This window comes from Tasmannia lanceolata, unplaced genomic scaffold (assembly GCF_043159265.1).
Source record: "Tasmannia lanceolata isolate RefF3 unplaced genomic scaffold, GAP_Taslan_0.1 ptg000018l, whole genome shotgun sequence".
Classification (NCBI taxonomy): Eukaryota; Viridiplantae; Streptophyta; class Magnoliopsida; order Canellales; family Winteraceae; genus Tasmannia; species Tasmannia lanceolata.
The window spans coordinates 13,832,173-13,855,503 of NW_027518695.1; the positions used below are offsets into that span (position 1 = coordinate 13,832,173).

At 39.8% G+C, this 23,331-nt stretch overlaps 2 protein-coding genes, 1 long non-coding RNA gene, 3 other non-coding genes and 2 pseudogenes across 7 annotated transcripts; 1 reads left to right on the forward strand and 7 right to left on the reverse strand.

Annotated features, from left to right (window-relative positions):
* Positions 1-1,028: 1,028 nt before the first annotated feature.
* Positions 1,029-1,164, reverse strand: LOC143852128 (small nucleolar RNA snoR136). The gene has a single exon (XR_013236705.1). It is a non-coding gene; the product is annotated as a small nucleolar RNA snoR136 (small nucleolar RNA).
* Positions 1,149-11,570, reverse strand: LOC143850818 (V-type proton ATPase subunit G-like). Of its 2 annotated transcripts, none has more exons than XM_077360083.1 (5): positions 11,539-11,570; positions 10,151-10,252; positions 9,611-9,711; positions 9,228-9,376; positions 1,149-1,323 (listed from the first exon to the last, which is right to left on the reverse strand). In XM_077360083.1, exons 2-4 carry the CDS (start codon positions 10,236-10,238, stop codon positions 9,233-9,235), a joined length of 333 nt encoding a protein of 110 aa, XP_077216198.1. In that variant the 5' UTR covers positions 10,239-10,252; positions 11,539-11,570; the 3' UTR covers positions 1,149-1,323; positions 9,228-9,232. The 2 variants fall into 2 exon arrangements, with proteins under 2 accessions (XP_077216198.1, XP_077216197.1); XM_077360082.1 differs by lacking the exon at positions 1,149-1,323 and adding an exon at positions 6,550-6,715.
* On the reverse strand, positions 1,244-1,323 carry LOC143852149 (small nucleolar RNA SNORD25). Its single transcript, XR_013236714.1, has one exon. It is a non-coding gene; the product is annotated as a small nucleolar RNA SNORD25 (small nucleolar RNA).
* On the reverse strand, positions 1,427-1,506 carry LOC143852147 (small nucleolar RNA SNORD25). Its single transcript, XR_013236713.1, has one exon. It is a non-coding gene; the product is annotated as a small nucleolar RNA SNORD25 (small nucleolar RNA).
* On the forward strand, positions 3,043-4,096 carry LOC143850072 (putative membrane-associated kinase regulator 4; annotated as a pseudogene).
* Positions 11,571-13,269: 1,699 nt separating the features above from the next.
* On the reverse strand, positions 13,270-15,772 carry LOC143850817 (exocyst complex component EXO70H1 pseudogene; annotated as a pseudogene).
* A 4,936-nt stretch (positions 15,773-20,708) lies between these two features.
* On the reverse strand, positions 20,709-21,213 carry LOC143849512 (uncharacterized). Its single transcript, XR_013235688.1, has 3 exons — positions 21,037-21,213; positions 20,875-20,958; positions 20,709-20,789 (listed from the first exon to the last, which is right to left on the reverse strand). It is a non-coding gene; the product is annotated as an uncharacterized LOC143849512 (long non-coding RNA).
* Positions 21,214-21,602: 389 nt separating this feature from the next.
* On the reverse strand, positions 21,603-22,499 carry LOC143849420 (uncharacterized). The gene is made up of 4 exons (XM_077358424.1): positions 22,375-22,499; positions 22,154-22,291; positions 22,023-22,076; positions 21,603-21,931 (listed from the first exon to the last, which is right to left on the reverse strand). Exons 1-4 carry the CDS (start codon positions 22,480-22,482, stop codon positions 21,689-21,691), a joined length of 543 nt encoding a protein of 180 aa, XP_077214539.1. The 5' UTR covers positions 22,483-22,499; the 3' UTR covers positions 21,603-21,688.
* Between the last annotated feature and the right edge of the window lie 832 nt (positions 22,500-23,331).

A 23,331-nucleotide genomic window follows, 5' to 3' on the forward strand; every position in this document is an offset into this window, starting at 1 on the left:
TCACTTCTTCATTTTCTCTCTAATCTCTTCTCCTCTCATCATTTTGTTTTGGTATTTTGGTTAGGTGAAGGATGACCATTAGGATTGCTATAGACGTTGCCGGGATATCCCAGGGTGGCCCTAGATTTTGACAACTCATCGGATAAGGTCATCTGTAATTGTAGATTCAATCTTGAGCGATTGGCGGGGCACTTCCTCAACTTTGTAGACTCCAGATATTCTGCATTGGAGGTATTCCATTCTCTTGGGGTATTTAATACTTGTTATCGAAGGTCTTTACTCTTGGTCGGTCAAGGTGGTGGTCTGGTCAGATCCCAATTGGCCCCCCTAGATCCCATTCTGAATCTTTGGAAAGCAACGAGGATAGAGATACTAGAGCGAGAAGATTGGAGTTTGAGGCCACAAAGTTCCTTGATCGTAGAGTTACCAAGTTTAATCGGCATATGCCATCGAATGGTAGTGACGGGATGTGCCTGAATCACCGCTATAAAAACTTCGGTTCGTGCAACTCTCATAGGAAGTGTTATGGGCTGCAGGGTAAAATCGTATCAGCCAAGGTTTGGAGGTCAAGGACTTATAATCTTCAGGGTGCAAAAATTCTATAGGGGAATGTGAGGGAGGGGATATTCCAAAAGATTTTAGCCCACAGCAAAAGCTCATCTAAAGTCCCGTTTGGTTCCTTCCTTCTTCCGACCAAACATGCTTTTAAGATATTAATTCGAGATCCCACTTTCTTTCCAAATACAAATAAGGAAGGAATCTCTCTTTTCTATAGGAAAAGAGATTTCTCCATAATCCGACCACAACGTCCCCTCCTCGTATCCGGCCACAACTCCCCCTCCTCGTTGGCACTGACCCAAGGTTGTTGAAAGTTCAGCCCCAAGAAGTGGGGAGCTGATTTCTTTCTGTTCTTTTCTTTTTTGCTGAAAGTACCACCAACATCTAGAACGCCATTTGAAGTTATGAAGAAACTCCTAGTTCTTACTACATAAAAATATTTGTTTCTAAGCTAATTGGATCAATTTAAAAAATGTAGCTCCCCAACGTCCAAATGCAACATAAATTGCTACACTGGATAGCGAGGGGAACATTTATCTAGCTTCATATGAGTATAGCTACTTGAGTTAGAACCAATCAAGAAGCCAGAGTAACAAATGGAAGCACAATATTAATCAAAATAACACCCAAAAAGAACCCAATTAAGGACAAAGGAGAACAAAACCCCTACTCAGAAGTAGAATAAAATGCCTCAGCCCCTTAGATGTTCATTATTTGCGATCATCTTCGCATTCGGTACAGGTCTATGGAGTCATCATGGACATACTGCAAAAAGAAATGAGAGTTATCTAGAGAAATTACAAAGCAGCCGAAATGAGAAACATTGAAATGGAAGAAAATTAACTTGTAATGAAAGTGGGTTATGTATGACAACTCAGTCCCTTAGATGTTCTTTGATGCAATCATATTTGCAAATCATTACAGGTCTGAAAAATCATCACTGTTGTCAAAGTTAAATTGGAAGCACTTCCAAACCCATTTACACAACAATGTCACGATCCAATGCAACTGAACCATTGTCCATTTCAATTTTAACAACCCATTTGCATGCATACCCAAACAATCAAATGCAATTTTTGGGTGTTCATATAGCAAAAAAATGATTCTTCAGACCAATGTCATTCATTACATGTGACTATCTCCACATGTTTGGCAGCCATGGAATAGTAGTTTATCCAGTGGAGATGCTCAATGGCTGAATTTTTTTACCATGAAAACTAATATTCCATGGAAAAAAATTCATGGGTGCCAAACATAGCCAGAGTATGTGTGTGTGTGTGTGTTCAAAACATGGCATATACAAAGCTTGTAAATCAAAGAAACAATATAAAGATGTACTCTACCCTCCCATCTCTAGAAGGCCACAAAATACCCACAGAGAGAATCAAAGGGGAATGTAGAGCAAAAACAAGATTCTAGTCTAGCTTCAAGGGAACGAGTCGATCGGGAACAGGTAAATCCCGTCAACCAGATTAAGAAGCCTCTATCATAAACATAATAATCACAAGGCAATGGGAAAAGACATGAAAAAGAAGAAGAAGGTAGAAACCATTATGAAATGAATGATAAAACAATGAAAACGTATTTCATTTAGAATAATTGGTATCTTCAAGGGGCAGAAGAAAATCCGTAAGAAAATTCAAGGAAAAAAAGAAAAAAAACCCTTTCTCTCTCTCTAGATCTAGGGTTTCGGGAGAAAAAGAAATGTGATCTTGTGATTCAAGAAAAAGAACCCTAACCCTAACCCTAGCCCAAAAAACCTAGATCTTAGGTGGCTTACAAACCCTAAAAAAAAATGAGAGGACAAAGAAAGAGAGAGGGTTGTGTGCAGATTAGATGACCAAAGCCTCCTCCATTTTATTTATAGCTACTCTCAGTCGGTGCTGATTGTCGAGACTTAGGGTTTTGTTGATCTGACGGTCGGAGTCAATTCCGTTATGAGTTTCGTTGGACGGATGAGATCTGTTGGAAGTCTACACACGGAAGTTACGGGTGGGACGGGGGGTTTTACACTACCCAACAATCACTCTAAGACCAATCTGGGCCATAGAATCGTGATCTGGCACGATCTAACGGTTAGATAAGTTGCCCATTGTGATAAGTTACCATGAAAGGTGTAGCGCAGGAAAAGGAAAAAAAAAAGTAGTGGGACCAACCTATTTAGATGATCTAAATCATGGTCCTGCCTTAGATCGGATGTGCCCGAAAAATCTTATCCATAGGATGAGATGCTGTGCCTCTACTGGTGAATAACACATGAACAGTTTACCTTTGGGATCTGTTACTCTCAGACCAATGAGACTTCCCTGCAATATTTGAAGTTATTATTTGGAGGCATTCCAAATTTGTGACTACTCATATTAAGATTTGGCTCCATCTCCACTTTAAAGAATGCTCTCCCCTTCCACTCTTTCTTCAAATCTCTCTCTCCAAAGCCATCATCAGAAAGGTGGCTCTCTTTCTGACACCATCTGTTTACATGAGATGGCAAGAAACAACCCTACATCCGGCCCGACAGAGGAAGACTGCATAGATATGGACATCAGCTCCACCAACATCTTCTGCTAATCCAGCAGCTCCCCTCCACAGTTAAGAGATATTGAATTCCAAATGCCTTCAACCCCAATTGAAAGAGATTTCACAATCTCTACCACCGAGGAGCTCTTCTACAAAGGAAAGCTCCTTCCACTCCATCTCCCCCCCACGTTTGAAAAGAGTGGAAAACCTTCTCCAAAATTCCAATACCACCAATGAGGCAGAAAGAGAATCCTCTATAGAGAATTTCACAACCACCACCACTACTCCATTTGAGTCATTTGACTCTTGCAACATATCTCCTCCTAATTCTTGCCGAGTAGAGAGATGAACGCAGATGAGTACTATGAATGCCTGGCAGACTATCCGAGCTTCACCGATAACCCGAAAAAGTCATGGTCTAATAAGCTTAAGTTGATCAGTCAACCTACATTGTGTCTGCACCTCAAGGCTTCTAGACCTTATCTCAAGTCTCTTTTCAGTGAATCTGGTTGTTCGGATGGATCCTGCACAGACACGGCGAGAAGGGGAGATGAATTTTTTGTTTCGAAAGATAAGGTGTGCTTGAACAGGTACGTGAAGGTAGCGAAGAAGAACCCGTTTGGGCAAATTCAAAGGGAAAATTTTCAAGTGGCACCTACTATAATGAGAAGTACTGGCAAAGAGAAGGATATTGAAGATAATGGATGTCATAGGAGGTTCCTATCGGGCGGAATCAAACATAATTCAGTGACTAAATCTTATTTATCTTTGTCCATATCAAGCTCTTCTTGTCCCACATTTTTGAATGCGAATTCAAATGGGCTTTATGGGTTAAAGAGAAGCAACAGTGTGAATTCTGAGGCGGAGAGTTCGATTCAGGGAGCCATTGCTCATTGTAAACAGTCTCACTGTTGTTTCCCACAAGAAAAGTGTAAGTGAAGTTGGGTTTTGTTCATTGTCTGCTACTAGGATTGCTGCTTGTGACAATGAAGAGAGGCCGGGAATGTGGAGGCCCAATTAAAAGAAACAACAAAGGGCAAAAAATAAAAGAATGACTAAATTCAACCCCAACCAAGCAGTGCCCTACTCTGTCTTTTTTGTATAGGCCTCGACATTCTAGGTCCTCATTTTTTAAGGGAAAACAAGCTTTTATTTTCTCTGTGGATCGTGAGTTTTTTTAAGGTAACAATAGAACAGGGAAGAATTGAGAGCTCAAATATAAGAGGTCGCAATCTAAACAGTCATTGTTTAGATATTATCTTAATGATCGTCAGCCTTGAGTCGCGCATAGCATAGGTGTGCTCAAGACCTATGAGATGGAAGATCCCATGAGTTGGCCTATATAGAATCATTCTTGAGATTTGTTTCCCATTGAGTTGTTTCTTTATGTAGTTTGTTTTATTTTATTGAGGAAAGTAAAGAAAGAGGAAAAGAAATAAAAAAAATGGGGTTGGTTATTCCTCATTGTAATATCCATAATTCTGGCAAGAGTTGGTTCATTGAAATAGAATATTTAGGAACCTAGCGACAAACTCCTATGTTGGAGTTTGTAAGTAATGGATCTGATTTATGGTTTATTGGAGCCCAAAAGTCTAGAACTTTAAAGCGGAAAATCTGTTTGGGAAATCACAAATAAAATTGAACTTATCTGTTTGGCAGAAAATCCTTTGGAAATTAGATTAGGAAGGAGAAGGCTGAGTCGTGCCACTGGTCACTCTCCTTAAGAATCGTATCCGCCCCCTACCGGTGCAACCGGGATCTGCGAACCGACGCTCCAAGATAAAACAGCCGAAATTGGCTCCAGTCCACGTGCACTCGCTGACTGGTCCACCCAGAATCACCAACGGAACTGTGCTAAGAATGAATTCTTCTATGTCCAAAACAATTTGTCTCATCCCCTTTTCATTTAAACCCAAACCCAAACCCGGACCTCGGACCTCGGCCCAGCGAGGCGAGACGCGCGTGCGCATGTGTTTTTTACACATGGGCTTGTGCTCTTCTAAAAGCCCAAGACCCAACAAATTCTAAAGCCCCTTGAAGGCTCAAGCCTTTCTCCAACTCTCCATTTGATATGGATGAGAAAAATTCTCTCAAGCTCCTATGTGGGACTATTTATTTTGCCTTGGTTTAGAGAGCACAACATTCACACACACATCAAGGTCTTGGGGTCAAGTCCCCATGCATGCAATTGATTCTAGCTTTCAAAGAAAGAGGGGGAGAACTTTAATTTGAATATTCCCTCCAAATTTTAAACACCAAACAAAAGCATCTTTGACTTTTCTATTTAAAATTTTATGTTCCTTTCATTACGGTATTTTCGAACAAGTTCCTGGATGACAAGCCTAAAGGTTGTAGCACTTACCAATGAGGCCCTATCAATTAGTATTACACAGAAGAAATCAATTATAGACACTAATACAATTAGATCAACTCTTCATAGACAAACTTGGGATTTGTGATCCGAGGTACTACTTGAGTTGAAAACTGTCTAGGATTAGGAGTCTTTATTTGGGAAGATTTTGTAGTCAACAAAGTAAAGATTTTGGAGTCATAAATAACAGAGGAAGCATATGGTCTACATAAGGTTTCTTTCGACTGGTTTATGTGTGATTATGAACTGGAAAAATAAATTTGAGAGATTTGATTCTCTCTCCCTTGGTGCCGTTTGGACTCATGGCATCAATCAATGATGGATTCCCATTGATCAAGAAACAGTCCCTCTAAGAGGATTCCTAAGGTTTAATGGTGGATTCGATTGATTTGGTGTGTTTGTAATACCTAAAGGACCAAAGTGGATTATTGGGTACAATCTATCCTTAATCTATCTTATTTTAGATTTTTAAGACTATGTTTGTCTGTTTTGTTACCATCTGTCCCACATCACTCTCCTAACCACAAATCCAACCAAAACCTAATTCCTTTTACATTCCCTAACATACACATAAGCTGGACATGAACTTATTTCTAACTTGAGAAACCGGTTGCCATGTTCAGAACCTGTTACCTAGTTAGTGACTTGACTCCCTCGTCACAGCCCATACCTTTTCTCTACAACCTTCCTCCAAAGAGCTTCCTTCTCCTCACCAAACCTTCAAATACATTTTCCAAGCAACGCCTTATTCCCCACAATTGTATTCCGCAACCCCAAACCAACTTCATCCTTAGACTTGCAAACCATTTTCACTTAACAAGATGCTTCATTTTCTTACCTTCTTCATTACCTTCCCACAAGAAATCTCCTCGGATCCTCTCAGTCTTGTTAGCCACCCCTTCAGGTATACAAAAAGGAGACAGATGGTACAATAGGAGATTTGCCAAAGTTGCCTTAATTTTCTTACCTTAAAAGGTTTTTTCATTCTTTCTAAAAAAGTACAAAATTTTTGGTTGATGTTTTTTAAAGAATTTTTTTTTCTTGCCAACCTTTATTGAAGTAAATTGCAGAAAAATGTATAATAGTCTTCAGTGAAATATCGATGTCCTCCAACAATGATTTTTATTTTTTGCAATGAGAGGATTTAATTACAAAAGTTTTCAATATCAATTATTCTCGAAAGAATAGTAGGAAAATAAAGATGACCTAGCTTGAAGAGAGTCTGGAGACTTCTCTTTTATCATCATGCCTGTTGCAAATTCATAAGCTCTGTAGAAAAGACAAAGAAAAGAAAAAAATCACTTAGTACAAGAATCTCAGCATATATAGGGTTTTTTACGCAATTTTGCAAAAAGCCATTCCACGGCTGACTTTTGCAGCAGAGAACAGCCAGCTCAGATGCACTAAATGAACAAGGAAAAATCTGCTACAAGGTGGTCGTTCTCTGCTGCAAAAGTGAGCTTTGAAATGGTGTTTTGTGAAATTGCCTAGCAATTCCCACACACACACACACACACAAACACACAGTACTCAGAGAAATGACATTGCTCCTGTATGCTCTGTCTCATAATGTTTCCTAGCTATATCATGCACATGGTTCAATGTTTTACCATTACTTTAACAGATATTAATCAGATTGTTATGGTCATCCACAATCAAAGATGAGGTCTGCCAAATGAATGTCTTAGATCAATACAGCCAGTCCAATTGGTAGGATAGAAATTAGGAAGGATAGTAAAATAATTCATCTAGAATGCAGGTGATCACTTCCTCTATCATGTTTGTTAAAATCATAAACATGAATTTTTTGTATTTGTCTCACACTAGGCCATTCATGTGTCTCTGCGTATGGGGGCTGGTATAAGCACCTTAAAATAAGGCATGACACCCATGCCAATAAAACAAATTGACTTTGTGAAAAATGCAGGGAGGCCAAGGGAAGCAAAGAGGGCGAATTTACCACTTCCCAATTTTACTTGTTTAAAAATTTGCATAAATTTTTGGATATCAATACATACTACACACACACGCGCATTGACGCACATGAGAGAGAGAGAGAGAGAGAGAGAGAGAGAGAGAGAGAGAGAGAGAGAGAGGGCGTATCTAGCCTAATTGGACTAACTAATTGACGACTTAAGAGGGAGAGGGAGAGAGCCACTACAAGTGTTCACCAATTTTCAAGAGCCGGAAATTTTGGAGTGTGCACAGCAACAATCGGTACAGCCCGGTTTCAACAGAGAAAACGTAGTTCACAAAAGTAGCAGTATAGACTTTAAATTCAAGTGAGCTGAATTGCAATACACTCAAGTGCCTTGGGTATAGCTAACTGGTGATGAGAAAAGTGTAGGCATGGGTTCAGTTGACTTTCAGTGACGGTGCATCTCAAATTCAAACGAAAACCACAACTGCGGCAAATCGAGAGTGTCTTCTCACAGGGCAGATCCATTCAGGACATGTGACACATGATTGGGCATGGGAAACCCGATGAGTTGGAGGGACCCTCATGGATTGATCATGACCCAAAAATCTCACTTTTGATGAGACGCCACATGTCCAATTAATGGCATTGAAAACAAACATCCGAAATTGGCTATTTGATTCACAAATGGGTATGATCTTTGAATTTGAGGTAGACAAGGTGTATACTTTCGACTAATGAGGTCCTTCATGCCCAAACACACACTATATATAGTGTGCATGTGGATAGATAGATAGATGCAGACAATATAGAAAGAAGTAGTAGACCGATAGAGCAAGAAAGGGCACTAACCATTGAGGGAACATCCAAAGGTAAACCATGAAAGTCAGGCAGGGTATTAGAGATGATAAAGCAAGGATGCATGTGGCATTCTCTTACTTCTCTGGTGAATGATCCAACAGATGTAGACAATATAGAAAGAAGTAGTAGACTGATAGAGCAAGAAAGGGCACTAAACATTGATGGAACATCCAAAGGTAATCCATGAAAGTCAGGCGGGGTATTAGAGATGATAAAGCAAGGATGCATGTGGCATTCTGTTACTTCTCTGTTGAACGATCCAACATCCAAGCAGAATGATGCATTGGTAAGTCAATGAATATAAAACTACTTCAGATTGAATTAGATGGCAATGTGTCAGTAAACATGGTTGTAAATAAAGCCAGACCTCCTTGGATCACCAATACTAGTGGTCAGAAATTTCCTGCCTTAAGCAAAAGCTCACTCCCACTATTTCTCATGTATATCGTAAGAGCAATCAAGTTAGAGATGCTTTGGCTAGTAAAGCATGTCAGAGCGAGACCAATCAACAATTCTTTTCCTGGAGAGATCTCCCTAAAGAGACAAAATGAGCAATGAGATGTGATAATCTAGGGATCCCCAGTTTCTGTCATTAAGGGTAGATCGTGTTTCTTGTTTTTATATAAGCTTCAAACTATACATGTCCTCTTTGTCTTGTAAGCCTGTTTGGGCCTTGTCTTTTGGATTTCTCTAATAAAATCATTGGGTCTGCTTGGGGCCTCAATGCAAAATTCCGGGCAAAAAAAACTATATAAGTTATTGGCTACACTTATCATTTAGAGTTGGCAAGCATAATCTTTTGGAGTCTTTTATGAATTGTCAGGGTATGCTATAAGTATTCTCACATATATGCATAACAGATTTGGAGTCAGTATACTTGAGGGTCCATGCGCAAATGTAGAGCCCACAGTTGGTAACTTAAGTTGTTATGCATGAATAGAGCATGGTAGAAGAAACATGCTTAAAATGATAGAACTTAGAAGTAGCAGTATGACTACTGACCAGTATCATGTTCTAACAGTCATGACATGCTTCATGATCATGCCAACAACATCAGAAGAAATAGTCGATGTCGTATCCTTCAAGTTCTGGATCTTCATGTCTGTTTCCTCTTCAAGCCTTTTCACATTTGACCCGGAAAAGCCAGTACTCTAGATCGACAACAAAAAGAAGAAAATCAATTAAAACAACAAACGACTCAAATCCCAAATTAAATGCATAAATTTTAAAATAACTGATAAGTATAATATTCCAAAAAAGAAAAATAATAGAGCAGGAGAAAATCACATGGAGAAAAAAAATAGAAACCAGTGACAAGATTTTATTAGCGAGGATAGAAATATTGCATATACAAAGTGTATACAGAAAAGAACTAAAATAGCTACCTCTGAAATCTTCCTTTGGTACTCAGCCTCCATATGTGCACGATAACTTGCTGCTTCCCTATCAACTTCTTCTTTTGCCTGCTTCAACCTTGTCATTTTCACTGCCATAAAGAAAACCCTTAAAGGAATAAAAAGTTTCTTAATTGAATAAGGCATAAGAAGAGTTTTAAGACAGCAAAAAATAGCTAATAAATATCCGCACAACCATGTTTTGATAATGGGACGACTAACTTTGTTTTTCACTTCTCTGATTGGCTGCTGAGAGTTTTTGAGAATTGTAATAGACTTCGAAAGCTGGTTCAAAAATGTAAAACAAGGTGAGTTTGTCCAATTATCAAAACATGGTTGTGGGGATAAAGGTCAACTGGTAGCTAATATAGGACAGTAAACCTTACATGCCAGTGGTGCTTGTTTTCTTTTGGGATATTTTGATCGATATTGCCCAATAGGCATGGGTTGGGTACTTTGTTGTAAGATACCCAATATTTGATACCTTCATTATACTTTTTAGCTTTAAAAAAGTGAAGAGTTATAGCTTACTGCTTCGTGCGCTAGAGATAATCTGTTGTGCCTCCTGTTCTGCACTCAGCAGCATCTGAATGCCACCTTGTCCCTTTATGGAGTCCATGGAACTGGAGCAAACTGAAAAATAAACAGAAAGACATTACCTTTCTAGTCAATTCTACAAACTAATTGTCAAAGCACCACTACTTTGAATAGAAAATCAGAAGGCATTGATGAATCAATGTCTAATTGTCCATAGACATTGATGAATCTAAAATAAGAAAAATAAAGATCCATGCTAACTCGGTTGAAATAAATAGTTTCTGATTGATGATTCTAAAAGTCCTTCCATCTTTTCCATACTATTGATGCATTGTTTTGCCGACACGGCCATGCGTATTTTGAAATTAAACACTATGAGAAAAGTATGATTTCCATACTGTTAATGCATTTTTTCCTAGCACAACCGTGGGTACTTTTGAAATTAAACATTATGAGATAACCAATATCATGAATATATTTTTTTCTCAATATTATCACTGGAAATTAAACTCAAATACCGATTCATATTAACCTAACTGGCTAAGAGGAATAAACATTCAACTCTCCCTTTCTTTCTCTCATCATCGCCATGGCCACATTTCTCTCCCTTTCCTCTCGTCCACGGCCATGACAACAAACAAGGTTTTAAATTTTGGTTTTGGTTTTGGATTCGGCTACCACCGAAATAGAAATATTTCGGTTTCGGCGGAAATTTCAGCCGAAATCTTGTAAAATTTGATGAAAAGTTTTGTATCTCTAAAATTTCAGTGGAAATCTTTAAAATTGGAATGAACAAATCTCATATGGTTAAAAAATAAAGTCATATTGAGAGGAACTTATTTAAGGCTTGGCAAGCTATTCAAGGAAAGCCCGATACCAAGTATATCATCATAACTCATAAGATGGGTTATGTAAGTTATGTAGTCAAGGCATGGAATCAATTGACCACCTGTTCGGATTTTGCTCCTCTCAAAACTTCATGAGATGAAGGGGCATGGATTCTCTCAAATTATCATGGAAAGGTCAAATTACAACGGCTATCAAAGTTGTTTCAATTTTAAGATTTCAGATTAAAACAACAGGCATTGGTTCCCAAAATCTGTAAACTTTTATGAACTATCAAAAGCAAAAATATGGATTTGAGTGCTGCAATCTATAGACCTGATTAAATCACAAACAATTCATTCCATACCAATAATTTATTTTCTTTCAATTCCTGAAAATATAGATTTGGAAAAACAAATATTTGGAGAGACTGAAATGAAATAGAATCCAACAAGGTGATCCAAATCTAGAGAAACTCTATTAATTAAACATTGAAAGATAATCAATCAATCGACCAAACAAAAAACAAATAACATGAAATAAAAGAGAGAAAGTACCTTTCTGATCTCTTCTCACTGTAGATCCGATGTTATGGTTTGAAAAATAATAGCCGGGTCCAAATATAGCTTACCATGTAGAGGTTAAATGACTCAAATACCCTTATAAATAACTCAAATACCCTAAAAGACATTTTAAGTGGGCCCCACCTCTTCCTTTCTTTACTTGATCAAAGCCGTCGATCAAGTGGTTGATCAAATAATCCCAAGCCCTTGATAGATCTTAATTAGTAGTTGGGTTTATGTTTTAATTATAACTTTTCAATGTATTTTGTCAAAGTCTCTTGATCACAAAAAATTGTTGTTTTGGTTTGGAATATTTCACTTCTTTTACTTGTTCTTTTGGATAGTTGGAGAATTAACAAATCAAAACTCCAAAATTGAACAAATTTTTCGTGATAAAGACACATTCGATCATTTATTCTAATAAAATGTTGCAACTTCGATTGATATGAACCATTCATTTGATAGCCTTCGCCTTTTTATCTCATAATGATTAAAAAAAAAAAATTACCCTAATCATGCATAATGCTGGATAAAATAATTTTTTCTTTTGATAGTTCATATTTAACAACAAAAATTATATAGTATTGGATGTTATGATTGTGATATTAGTATGATTTTCGGGCCATAAGATATCCTTTTGATCACCCACATTTAACAAATAAAATTGCATATTATTGGATTCTATGAATGAAATATATGTCTGATTTTTGGGGCAAGAGATCCAAAGCAAGGTGTCAATGGGTTTAAACTAGAGGTATCAACTGATCGCCTTCAAATCGCTTCTTATTAAGTATTTATAGGAACCTACTATTGAGTTTGGGTCACGATTCATTTCATGAGTACTGAGGTTTGAATTTAGGACCTTTGGCTCTGATACCATGTGAAACAACCAGTTACTCCAAAAGCTAAAGCTGTTGGGAGAAAGGAGTCATTTATTCTTTTATACTTTAACAGTTGAACCAAGGCATTTGCTCTGATACCATGTGAAACTACCGATGACTACAAAAGCTTAAGCTGTCAGAGAAGGTGTTATTTAATCTTTTATACTTCAGCACAGACAACATCACAACCGTTCGTTCGCTTAGTTGGACTTGAGAACCAACACAAAGAATATGAACTTACCGAAAATAGTAGCGTATGCAATCTGCAGATATGTAAGCAAGATACAAAACTAAAAAATGATAGAATTGAAAAGTAAATTTGAGTGTAGAGGCACACTACTGATATAGTGCTAGATTATCTCCCCCACCGCAATCGGCATATGCAATTGGGTCCCTTGCAACTTATTTCCAGGATACAACACCATTATTCTTTTTCTTTGATGGTGTGCATGCACCTGCTTAGGCCGTGTTGACACGATCAATACAGAACAATTTGCCCACTTGAAAAGAAACTTGCAATGGCTTATAAAGCTTGAAACTCGTAAGCAAAGAAAAAACAAGAGGAGGATGATCTTATGCATGTAAATATATGCATTATCTCTCTCCCACCAAGCGTATTTCCTCTCAAAACCGTTTGCAAAAGGTCATAAAATAATATTAAATGTACAAGACATTAAATAGTGAACAAAAAAAAATTATAAAGAAGGTGCAAAACGTATAAGCCTTTAAAGTTGTATAAAAGCATATAAAGAATCAAATAATTTATAGCGCAGTATTGAATCTTCTATATTGACACCCTTAATTGAAACGTGAAAGAGACGGACCTTCCTGGAAATCGGGGGAGGAAAGACATGTGTTTTAATTTATTGAATCTTCCATTATACATCTTTCACCTCCTAAAAAGCAAAGTATGTAATAAAAATCAAAATATCTTCACACAGAGAATAACTCTGCCTCAAAACTAGAAAGATTATTATAATAATAATACAAAGGAATAAACAAAACAAAATCTCGTAACAATATATTTTAACCAGTTCTGTACATAAACTGTACTTTCACAAGCATCTTATTCCGATTTTAATGGACAAAATATAATTCTCTGCATCTTCATATACATATGAATATATATGATACGCCCAAAATGTCGGGTATCACTATTAACCTCGAAGGTTTGTCCAACATCCCAGTACTACCCTCTTGTGACTTCAAGAGAATCACATTCAGATCAAAGGACATTTAAAGGATCATGTCTGGTAGAATAGCTCAACTGTCTCATCTCCGCTTTCATGTGGGCTCACATTTTACACTTGCGAAATCATTAGCTTCTAGAGACGGAAAAAAAACAAAAAAACAAAAAACCGTTACAACTTTCTTCACCGAGGCGATACTTGAGAGTGCACCGAAGACGACGTAACGGAGGAACCCGAAACTCCGGTACCGTCAAACAAGTCCGATAAGCAGTTCTCCAAATCCTCCGGCGCATACCTCACCACGGCTTCCAAATTCTTTTCCCCGCTGAGCAAAACCTGATACTTCAAATAAAACGCCCGATACCCCGGCACGATCTTGCTCGTAACCGAAACCTTGATCTCGTCCCTCGTCTTAGAATCCGGCACAACCCACGAGGACTGCGTCCGACACGCTTCCTCGAAGGCCGAATTGAACCTCCGAAATACTTCCTTGGCAGCTTTTAGAGTAATCTCCGCCGTTGGATTCTCAGGCAAGGATTTAATCACCGCCGTCCATGCAATCCTCTCGTAGTTATCGACATACTGATGGATCTTTGCCTCGTGCTTCGGGATCCAATCCTCGCCGAGGAGAAGCCTCAGATCTGAGCTCGTGATTTTTGAAAAGATGTATTGGAGATTGTTTGCGAGGAAAAGATACGAGAGTCTTACGTCTTTGTAGAGCTCTGCTTTGCTATCGAGTTTACACGTAAGGACGAGAATAAGCCATGAAAATCGGACTGAGATTGAAGATAATGGATTTTCTACAGAAGGAGAACTGTCAAAGGAAAAATGTTCTGAAGGTGGGGTTTTTACTTCAAGTGGATAATCAGCGAATATATCGGAGAGAATTATACTGTAATCGGAAAGAAACGATACGTAATTCATAACGTATCGGGTTAGAGGATGGATTCCACCGCCACGGATTGGGGTTTTGGATGAGTCTTTTTGAATCGCCGATTCGAAATCGGAAAACATGACTCGGACCGCGTCACCGAGTTTAATTAGAGCAGAGATGGCTTGGGATCGAACGGCTGAGGTTGACTCGTAGGAAAAAATGGATTCAATCTCCGGCCAGAGCTCTGCGATCGTGTCGTAGAGATCTAAGATCCGGAACATTTTTTCCGGCGATTTCTCCATTTTAGCGACGGATTCAGCAAACGCGAAGAGATTTATCGCTGCTTCGTTAGAAATATCTGAGAAGCATGATTCTTTGATTCTTTCGGAGGTTGAAAAGACCTGATCGCAGAGGATCCGCTCGCCGGAGAAGAGAGTTTTGATGGCGATTTTTGACGCCTTTAACCAGTTCTTGATCTTGAGCTCGATCGTCTCCCAATTCAATTTCTGGAGCTTGTTATAGCTCAAAGACTCGAATCCGAGGCGGTACAAACCTTCATCAACGATCGATTTTCTTATGATCTTATAGATCTTAACGCATTCCAATCCATATCCAGACGATATCATGCATTCGGCAATCAACCTGAGATCCGACATAGCAAAAGACGAAACTTGCTCGACTTCTCGGATCGAATTTCCTGCAGTCTGAATCTCGTCTTCAGATCCGTCCTCATAATCAGAGGTACTAGATCTCGCCGTGGTGGATGACCTGTCGGAGACAGAGACGGATTCCGAATCGAGATGATCGCGATTCGCTGCGAGGATCTGGTAGAACTCCTTCTCGAGCCTTTTCATGGCGGTTTGCATAAGTTTCTGAGCGTGAATGAGGTTTGGAGAGCTCAGATTTTCTGAAGCGAGCAAATGCATAGATCTCTGGAGGTTTTTAACGGATCGGATGAATTCTCTCGCTTCTCTGCGATTCTCGTAGAAGAGAGAAGTAATGTTTGCATAGGCGGAAGATTCTGGATCCCATTTCGTGATGATTTCTTCAGCTTTTGCAATGTTTTGTTCCATCATGGATTCGGAATAGTGTAAAGGAGTAGAAGGAAGGGTTGGGAAAGGAGAAGAGGGTTTATTATCGAAGGAGGGGGAGAAGAAAACGCTACGCATTCCTTTTCTCGGCATGGCTGGAGAATAGTTTATACACGGGCCTTCTTTTGGTTTCTGCTAAACAGAGAAATACAGAGAGATAAGGGGAGGAGTGTCAGTATTAAAAAAGGGGGAGGGTTTTGGTTTTAAGAGGAGAAAGGGAGAGTTAAGAGGGTTTATATAGACGGAGTCATGAGGGCCTCAGTTTAGAAAAGTGGTAAGACGACAGCGGGTTGCTTGGAAAGGCCTCCACGTATCTATCGTTGTGAAATGACAAAACTACCCTTATGTTTTATTCATTTGGACATTCTTTTTTGTAATTCTCTCGAGTGAACCGGGGTCTTTTGGGTGACGACAAAGAACCAGTGTAAAAGGTATTATTTATGAAGAATCATCCGTGACGAAAAAGAATTAGCGCGGGAAAACAAAAGATGAATAGAAAGTGAGGACTGTTTCTTCGACGTTTTGTGGTCTGTGTTTTTACGGTCGTAGCTTTCGAACTTTCTAGTTTGTTCTGTTTTTTCGAAAAGCGGGCGCCGGGCCCCACATCGACGCGCGTGTGGGGGGTTTTTTAATTGACTAAAGAGGGCCTGGAAGTGTTCTACAACAACCGGTGCTCTGTTTGGATGCCATTAATTCGTTGGGAGATCTAAAGCAGATCAGTCAACGGGGAGATTAAGGGTGGAAGAAAGAAACATTGTTTAGTTTGTCTTGCAAATATTGGGGGTAAGGGTGTCAATTTTGGCTCGGGCTCGGAAGCTCGCTCGAGCTCGGCTCGAATCCTTAACGAGCCGAGCCCGAGTTAGGCCAGGCTCGGCTCAGCTCGGCTCGTTAAGAATTTAATATATTTAAATATATATATTATATATTAATATATACATTAAAAGGGTTGTCCATAGAGTGAAAGGGGGGGCAAAATATGTCACTTCATTTTTGGAACCTCATTTGTTACTAGGACCACCCCCCATAATGTTAAAAAAGTAGTCAAATTACACTAGTAGGGCTGTCCAGGGAAGATGAGGGGTGTGAACATAATATAACCCGAGCTCGGTAAGGCTCGCGAGCCTGACCGAGCCGAGCCTCACTTGTGAGCTTAACGAGCCGAGCCGGGCCTGGCCAAGCTCGGCTCGGCTCAGCTCGTTTACACCCCTAATTGGGGGGGTTTGGGATAAGGGCAAAAAGATCTCCCCAAGATCTTCTCCACAAATTTCTTTGATTTGAAGAAATTTGGAGAGAAGATCTCGAGCGGCCACATCACCCGACCGTCACCCGACAGTGCTAGTGGTCAAAGACTTTAAAAGGCAACCAAACAATCTCAAGAAGATGTTCTCCCCTCAATCTCCTTAAAAATAGCCAACCAAATCGGTAAATTAGAGGCCAAAGTTTTGTGAAGCAAATGTGGGAGGAATGGTCCACTAGGAAGCATTGTGGGTCCCACCTTTGATTGATCCAAACCATTCATTTGAGAGGCCTGGCATTGGATATCTGAAGGAACCAAGGCTAATAGGCTCACTTTGGGTCCCACTCTATAGAGTGATTTTTGCTAGGAAATTTAATGGAAACCCATATGGCGGCTCATACGCTCACTTTTTAGCAGATTTAGTCTTACTGATGTTATTCATTTGAGGCGGCTGTTCACTTGTGCAATGGTGAGTAGCCAAATGGCTTTATGTGAAATTGCCTAGCAAATCCCTTGTTACGAGGAAATTGACACCCTCAACTCGTTTTGGTAATGGCACTCCTCACCTTAATAAATACCTTTGTTGCCCCTTATTGAAAGTTTTCTAAGAACTAAACAGTCTTTAACGAGAGAGAGAGAGAGAGAGTTTTTGTCTCGTTCTTCCTTACGTCAGGGCTTATGTTCACATTGAGGCAATTTATAGGCGTTCCTTTGTTACTTCCTCTCTTCTCCCTTGTCTGATTAGAAACTAAAGTCCTTTTCTGCCATTTACATGTCAATTGCGTAACGGATTGTAAGTCCTTTCTGCTATTAATCTATGGCTAAAGAAATGATTGCGTAGACCACTACGTGAGCCGTGAGGTTGCTTCTTTGAAAAGACATGTTACCCTTTTCAAAACCCATTTGGACTGCGGGAATTCCCTGGAAAAGTTTGGAAAGGAAAAATATTTCTAAAATTATTTACTTTTTTACATACAAAAAAGGAAAAATTGTCAACTGGTGACAGAAAAATAGGAAAATAGTGAATGGGTGACACCCTTTTGAAAGTTGGTGAACGGAGGTCGAAACACCTTTTTCTGACATGGCCTTTTACCCAAATACCCCTCATGGCAAAAAGAACACGTTATACTAGATTTTTCTCTCTGTTACTTTTCACCTACCAAAGATTACCGCCTACCTCTTGCAAATTTCTCCATTAACGCCTGAAACCCACGAAGTGTAAGTGAAGGTTAGTAGCTTAGACATGGCCTTTTACGTAAATACCCTTGAGAACGAAAATGTACAGAGGCTTTTTTTTTTTAACTGTAGAGAGGCTTTTTTTCGCTTCGTTTTTAACTGTACAGAGGGTTTTTTTTTTTACTTTTACTCCATTTTCATTTGAACCACCTAAAACCCATCTTCTCCGGCGTGAGGTGTGACCGGCGTGAAGATCTCTCATTTTTCTCTGGAGTTGGTCGGTTTCCTGCATTATTCCGAACCTCTTTCCTCCGTTATCAAGTGTATTCCAACGAGGGCTTCATTTTTCTGGGTTGGCGACCCTCTTTCTGGGTTGATAACCCACATTCGAAGGTTGGTAACCTTAAGTTCCAAGTCCAGCAGCTTCACTCGGCTGGAAAAAGGTTAATAACCCACATTCCAAGGTTGATAACCCACATTCCAAGGTTGATAACCCAAAAAAGAGAGGTTGGTAACCTTAAGTTCCAAGTCCAGCAGCTTTACTCGGCTGAAAAAATGGTTGGTGACCCTCTTTCTGGGTTGATAACCCACATTCGAAGGTTGATAACCCAGAAAAGGGAGGTTGGTAACCCTAAGTTCCAAGTCCAGCAGCTTGACTCGGCTGGAAAAAGGTTGGTGACCCTTTTTCTGGGTTGATAACCCGAATGTGGGTTACCAACCCAGAAAAAGGGTCACCAACCATTTTTCCAGCCGAGTGAAGCTGCTGGACTTGGAACTTAGGGTTACCAACCTCCCTTTTTTTGGGTTATCAACCTTCGAATGTGGGTTATCAACCCAGAAAGAGGGTCACCAACCATTTTTTCAGCCGAGTAAAGCTGCTGGACTTGGAACTTAAGGTTACCAACCTCTCTTTTTTGGGTTATCAACCTTGGAATGTGGGTTATCAACCTTGGAATGTGGGTTATTAACCTTTTTCCAGCCGAGTGAAGCTGCTGGACTTGGAACTTAAGGTTACCAACCTCCCTATTTTTGGGTTATCAACCTTCGAATGTGGGTTATCAACCCAGAAAGAGGGTGACCAACCTTTTTTCCAGCAGACTGAAGCTGCTGGACTTGGAACTGAAGGTTACCAACCTCCCTATTTTTGGGTTATCAACCTTCGAATGTGGGTTATCAACCCAGAAAGAGGGTGACCAACCTTTTTTCCAGCAGACTGAAGCTGCTGGACTTGGAACTGAAGGTTACCAACCTCCCTTTTTTTGGGTTATCAACCTTCGAATGTGGGTATCAACCCAGAAAATGGGTCACCAACCTTTTTTCCAGCAGACTGAAGCTGCTGGACTTGGTTCTTAAGGTTACCAACCTCCCTTTTTTTGGGTTATCAACCTTCGAATGTGGGTTATCAACCTTGGAATGTGGGTTATTAACCTTTTTCCAGCCGAGTGAAGCTGCTGGACTTGGAACTTAAGGTTACCAACCTCATTTTTTTGGGTTATCAACCTTCGAATGTGGGTTATCAACCCAGAAACTGGGTCACCAACCTTTTTCCAGCCGAGTGAAGCTGCTGGACTTGGAACTTAAGGTTACCAACCCAGAAAAATTTGGGTTATTAACCTTGGAATGTGGGTTACCAACCCAGAAAATGGGTCAGCAACCATTTTTCCAGCCGAGTAAAGCTGCTGGAATTGAAAATGTCTAAAACCTGTATTCTGTTCACAAACACAAACACACATCATATTATGTTTTAATTTATAACTTCCCTACTCATTCAGAAACAGAAACACACATGTCTAAAACCTGTTTAAATTTACAAGTTCCAACATTGAAATTGAAACACAAACACAAATACACTTCCATAAAACCTGCTTACATTTACAACTTATCCACATTCATAAACAAGTTCACAATTCCCTGTTTCACCAACCAAGTTCTCCACCTATTCACAAACACAAACACACTTCCATTAAACCTATTTCAATTTACAACCTCTCCACCCATTCACAAAGAAAAACACAGACCCCCTGCCAACTTCCCTTGCCATTTAACAAATCCCTTGCCAATCTCCATTAAAAAATAAAGTTTGATCATCAGAAAAAATAAACATCCATCAACATTAGAAGGTGTTCCTATATAAGTGTGCAGTCCCCAAACTCTCCTCGTAAAAATCTCTCACAGAGTTGTAGCCGAAATTCAGGAATGTCTGTCGGCCCAAAGTTCAGTGGTTGACCATGGTAGAGATGCTCAATCGCTTTTAGGACAAAAGCGCCGCAATCAACCCTGTATAAAAGCATGCATTGAATATAGTTACTTTTAAGCTAACTACGAATGAGATAAGAATACTAACAAAAATTCAAAAGTTTTAAGTTTGAACCCACCCATTGTTCTGCTTTCGGAAGCCATCCATCTGTGAATATGGAAAGTCATCGATGTTGCAACCCCGGCCCTTCAAATATTCATTCATTAATGCTACCTGAATTTAAGACAACGAAGGAATATTGAGTGTCATACATATGGAAGTAACTTTAAATGTTACGGAAGATGTTAATTTACTTACAGTGGGAGATGCTCGCTCCTGAAATGAGTCCCCTTCCATTGAGTTGAACTCGACCATCTTTTTATTCACCATATCAACAAGCACAAGAGCCCAATGAAAGTCTTGACAGCATGGGATTAAAATCATCCCAATATCTTCTGACGGGATATGGTCAACTGTACATGCAATAGCTCGTTCGCCAACCGATCGGACTCCAACTTATGTTTGTCATCCATTAAATCACGCCCTGAAGTCTTATATCCCTGTACAATGAAATGAATTTTGTGGGAACACTAAATCATGGATAAGTTGTAAAGTAACATGTATAGCTACAAAAAAGCCTCTTACATGTACTGACGAAGGAATATATACAATCCGTCCAGTCAAGGCATTGCTGGAGGCGCACAAATACTTCCCATATACATCCAACACCTACAACTCAAAAAAATTTCTTAATTACCTCAACAATGGGTACTGAAGACAACACTTAATTTAAAAAATGACACTTACTTGGCCACTGAGGACTCCTTTAAGGTTCCACAACGTTTCGAGATCCTCGGCCAAGACTTTTACCCCGTCAACGGTCATGAGAATACGACTGCAAAAATATACAAAGGTTAGAGGAAGCAAGTATCTAACTTTGAATAATGGTTAATTGAAAACAAGTGTACTTGCCTTTGGTCTTGTTTTTTCAACTTTTCAATGAGATCAATTCGCCTCCGTGTTACTTTCTTCGTTGCCCTCACACTTTTTTTCTTTGTCACTGGGGGTACTGTATAGGGGCTACTCTTGGCGTAGCTTGCTTTCCTATCCCTTCTCTGATTTTTCACTCTCCTCTCAATGCTCCCTAATTTTTCCGTCCTCTTCCTCTTCGCTTTACCCTCAGGGCTATCGAGAATGTTAACAACATCTGACGCTCCTGTTACAACTGCTTCATTTACGAAGCCAACATCTTCAGCCTGACTCATCACATTTATGACCTCCATATCTTCCTCCTCTCTTCTTTTTCCCCCATCTTTTCTCAATTCTTCCTTCTCCATTTCAGCTTTGTCTCCCTCCTATCTTCTCATCGCTTCCCACTCCTTCTGTATAATTTCCCTCTCAGCTGCAATCTGTATTCGTAAATTCTCTTTCTCCGCCTCCATCTCCACCCTGACTCTTCTTAACCTCTCCTTCTCCTCTTCATTCTATCCCCTCTTTTTTTTATATTGTCCCATGCCTCTCCTATCTTCTCCCACTCTCTTTTTATCCTCCTATCCTCACTGGCCTCCTCAGCACCCTCCTGACCACTCTCGTCAACTACAGTATCCCTTCCTTCAAACGCAGGTGTGCCGATCAATGCTGGGACAGTAGGTGACTGCCCTAATGGTTCTCCCTGCCCAATGATTCCTTCTTCCTCGGCTTCCTAATATACAAATAAGGGATACAACACACAAAATTTGTAAACATTACCAGGTTAAATAAAACATAATATAAAAAGAGGTCCATTGCGATACCTGCTCAGGAATGTACTGCAGTTCGTCCTCTCGTGGCGTCAATGTCACCACTACCTAACGATTTGAGAAAGTTGTTAGATCAGAAAATATTACAGACTATCTAAAATGGTATCTAGTAGATAGGGTCTCACCTCAGATTTCTCTATCTTCCCCTGCTCAATCATATAGTACTTATTCGCTTCATTTCCTTTCGACTTCCACTTCAGAATACGTGGACAGGCATCTGGATTTTTAGGTATCCACAACTTCGTGTGCTCGAAAAGCCACACCTGCACACACAAGACAGACTTTGTTAATATTTTATTAATAGGAAGATAAATAAAAAGGCAAACTATTGCAGAGGCCATGATACCTGCAATGTGAGGGAGCAACCTCCAAGATATTTTCCCCCTGCGACGGATGCGTTTAAATACTCGAGTAACCAATTGTATACTGCTTCCCCCCAGTTATAGTCGCACATCTTCTCTAAATCATCGATATAGGGCCAAAACAGCTGGTCGGGCCGATGTCCAGCCTGAGTGAATAACACAGTAGCGAATAGGTGTAGCATGACATATTTCACACAAGTCTCTATGGAGGGTTGGTCCTCTAGACCAACTAAGGCCTTGATTTGCACAGAAAGGTCAGATGCCAGAACAGATCCTCTACGAAATGGCCACCCAGGCAGTAAAGGAGTGGGTTTACTCTTGTCCGTCCACGGAACCCTCGCCAAATTAATTTTTTTCCCTCTAAGGGGAAGGCCTAAAGCCAATGCAACATCTCTAGCCCTAAATGGAACTGCGATACCTCCTAGCATGAATGTCTTCGTCGCCGAATCCCACTTACTGTGTAGTGCTCTAATTAGAGGCTTATGCATGACAGCCTCTTCTAGTGGATTCTGTTCTAGGCGGATGAAGTCCTTGAAAGGGGTCTTGCCTATAGCATCATAGTGGGACTGCCGGAACTGTGTACTCCGCATCTCCTTAATAAAGCACGATGGAGAACATCGTGCAGGGACATATGGATCCTGTAAAACAACATACATAATCAGAGCTTCAACTTTTATCAAGTAACTTAGATTAAAACTGTAAAAATCAAATACACTTACATGTTTTGCCTTCACTTCACTCTTCTGACCTTTCACGTTGCTTTTCATCTTCTGACCTTTCACTTCAACTTTCTTCTTCTCGCCTCTATTTTTCATTTTTGCCTTCCCACCCTTCAATTTTATTTTCCCCTTACCACCTTTCATTTTAATCTCCTCATTCTTTAAACCCATTCCGGGCTTTCTATTACACTTTCGACTCCGGCTATCATTTGCTTATTAACA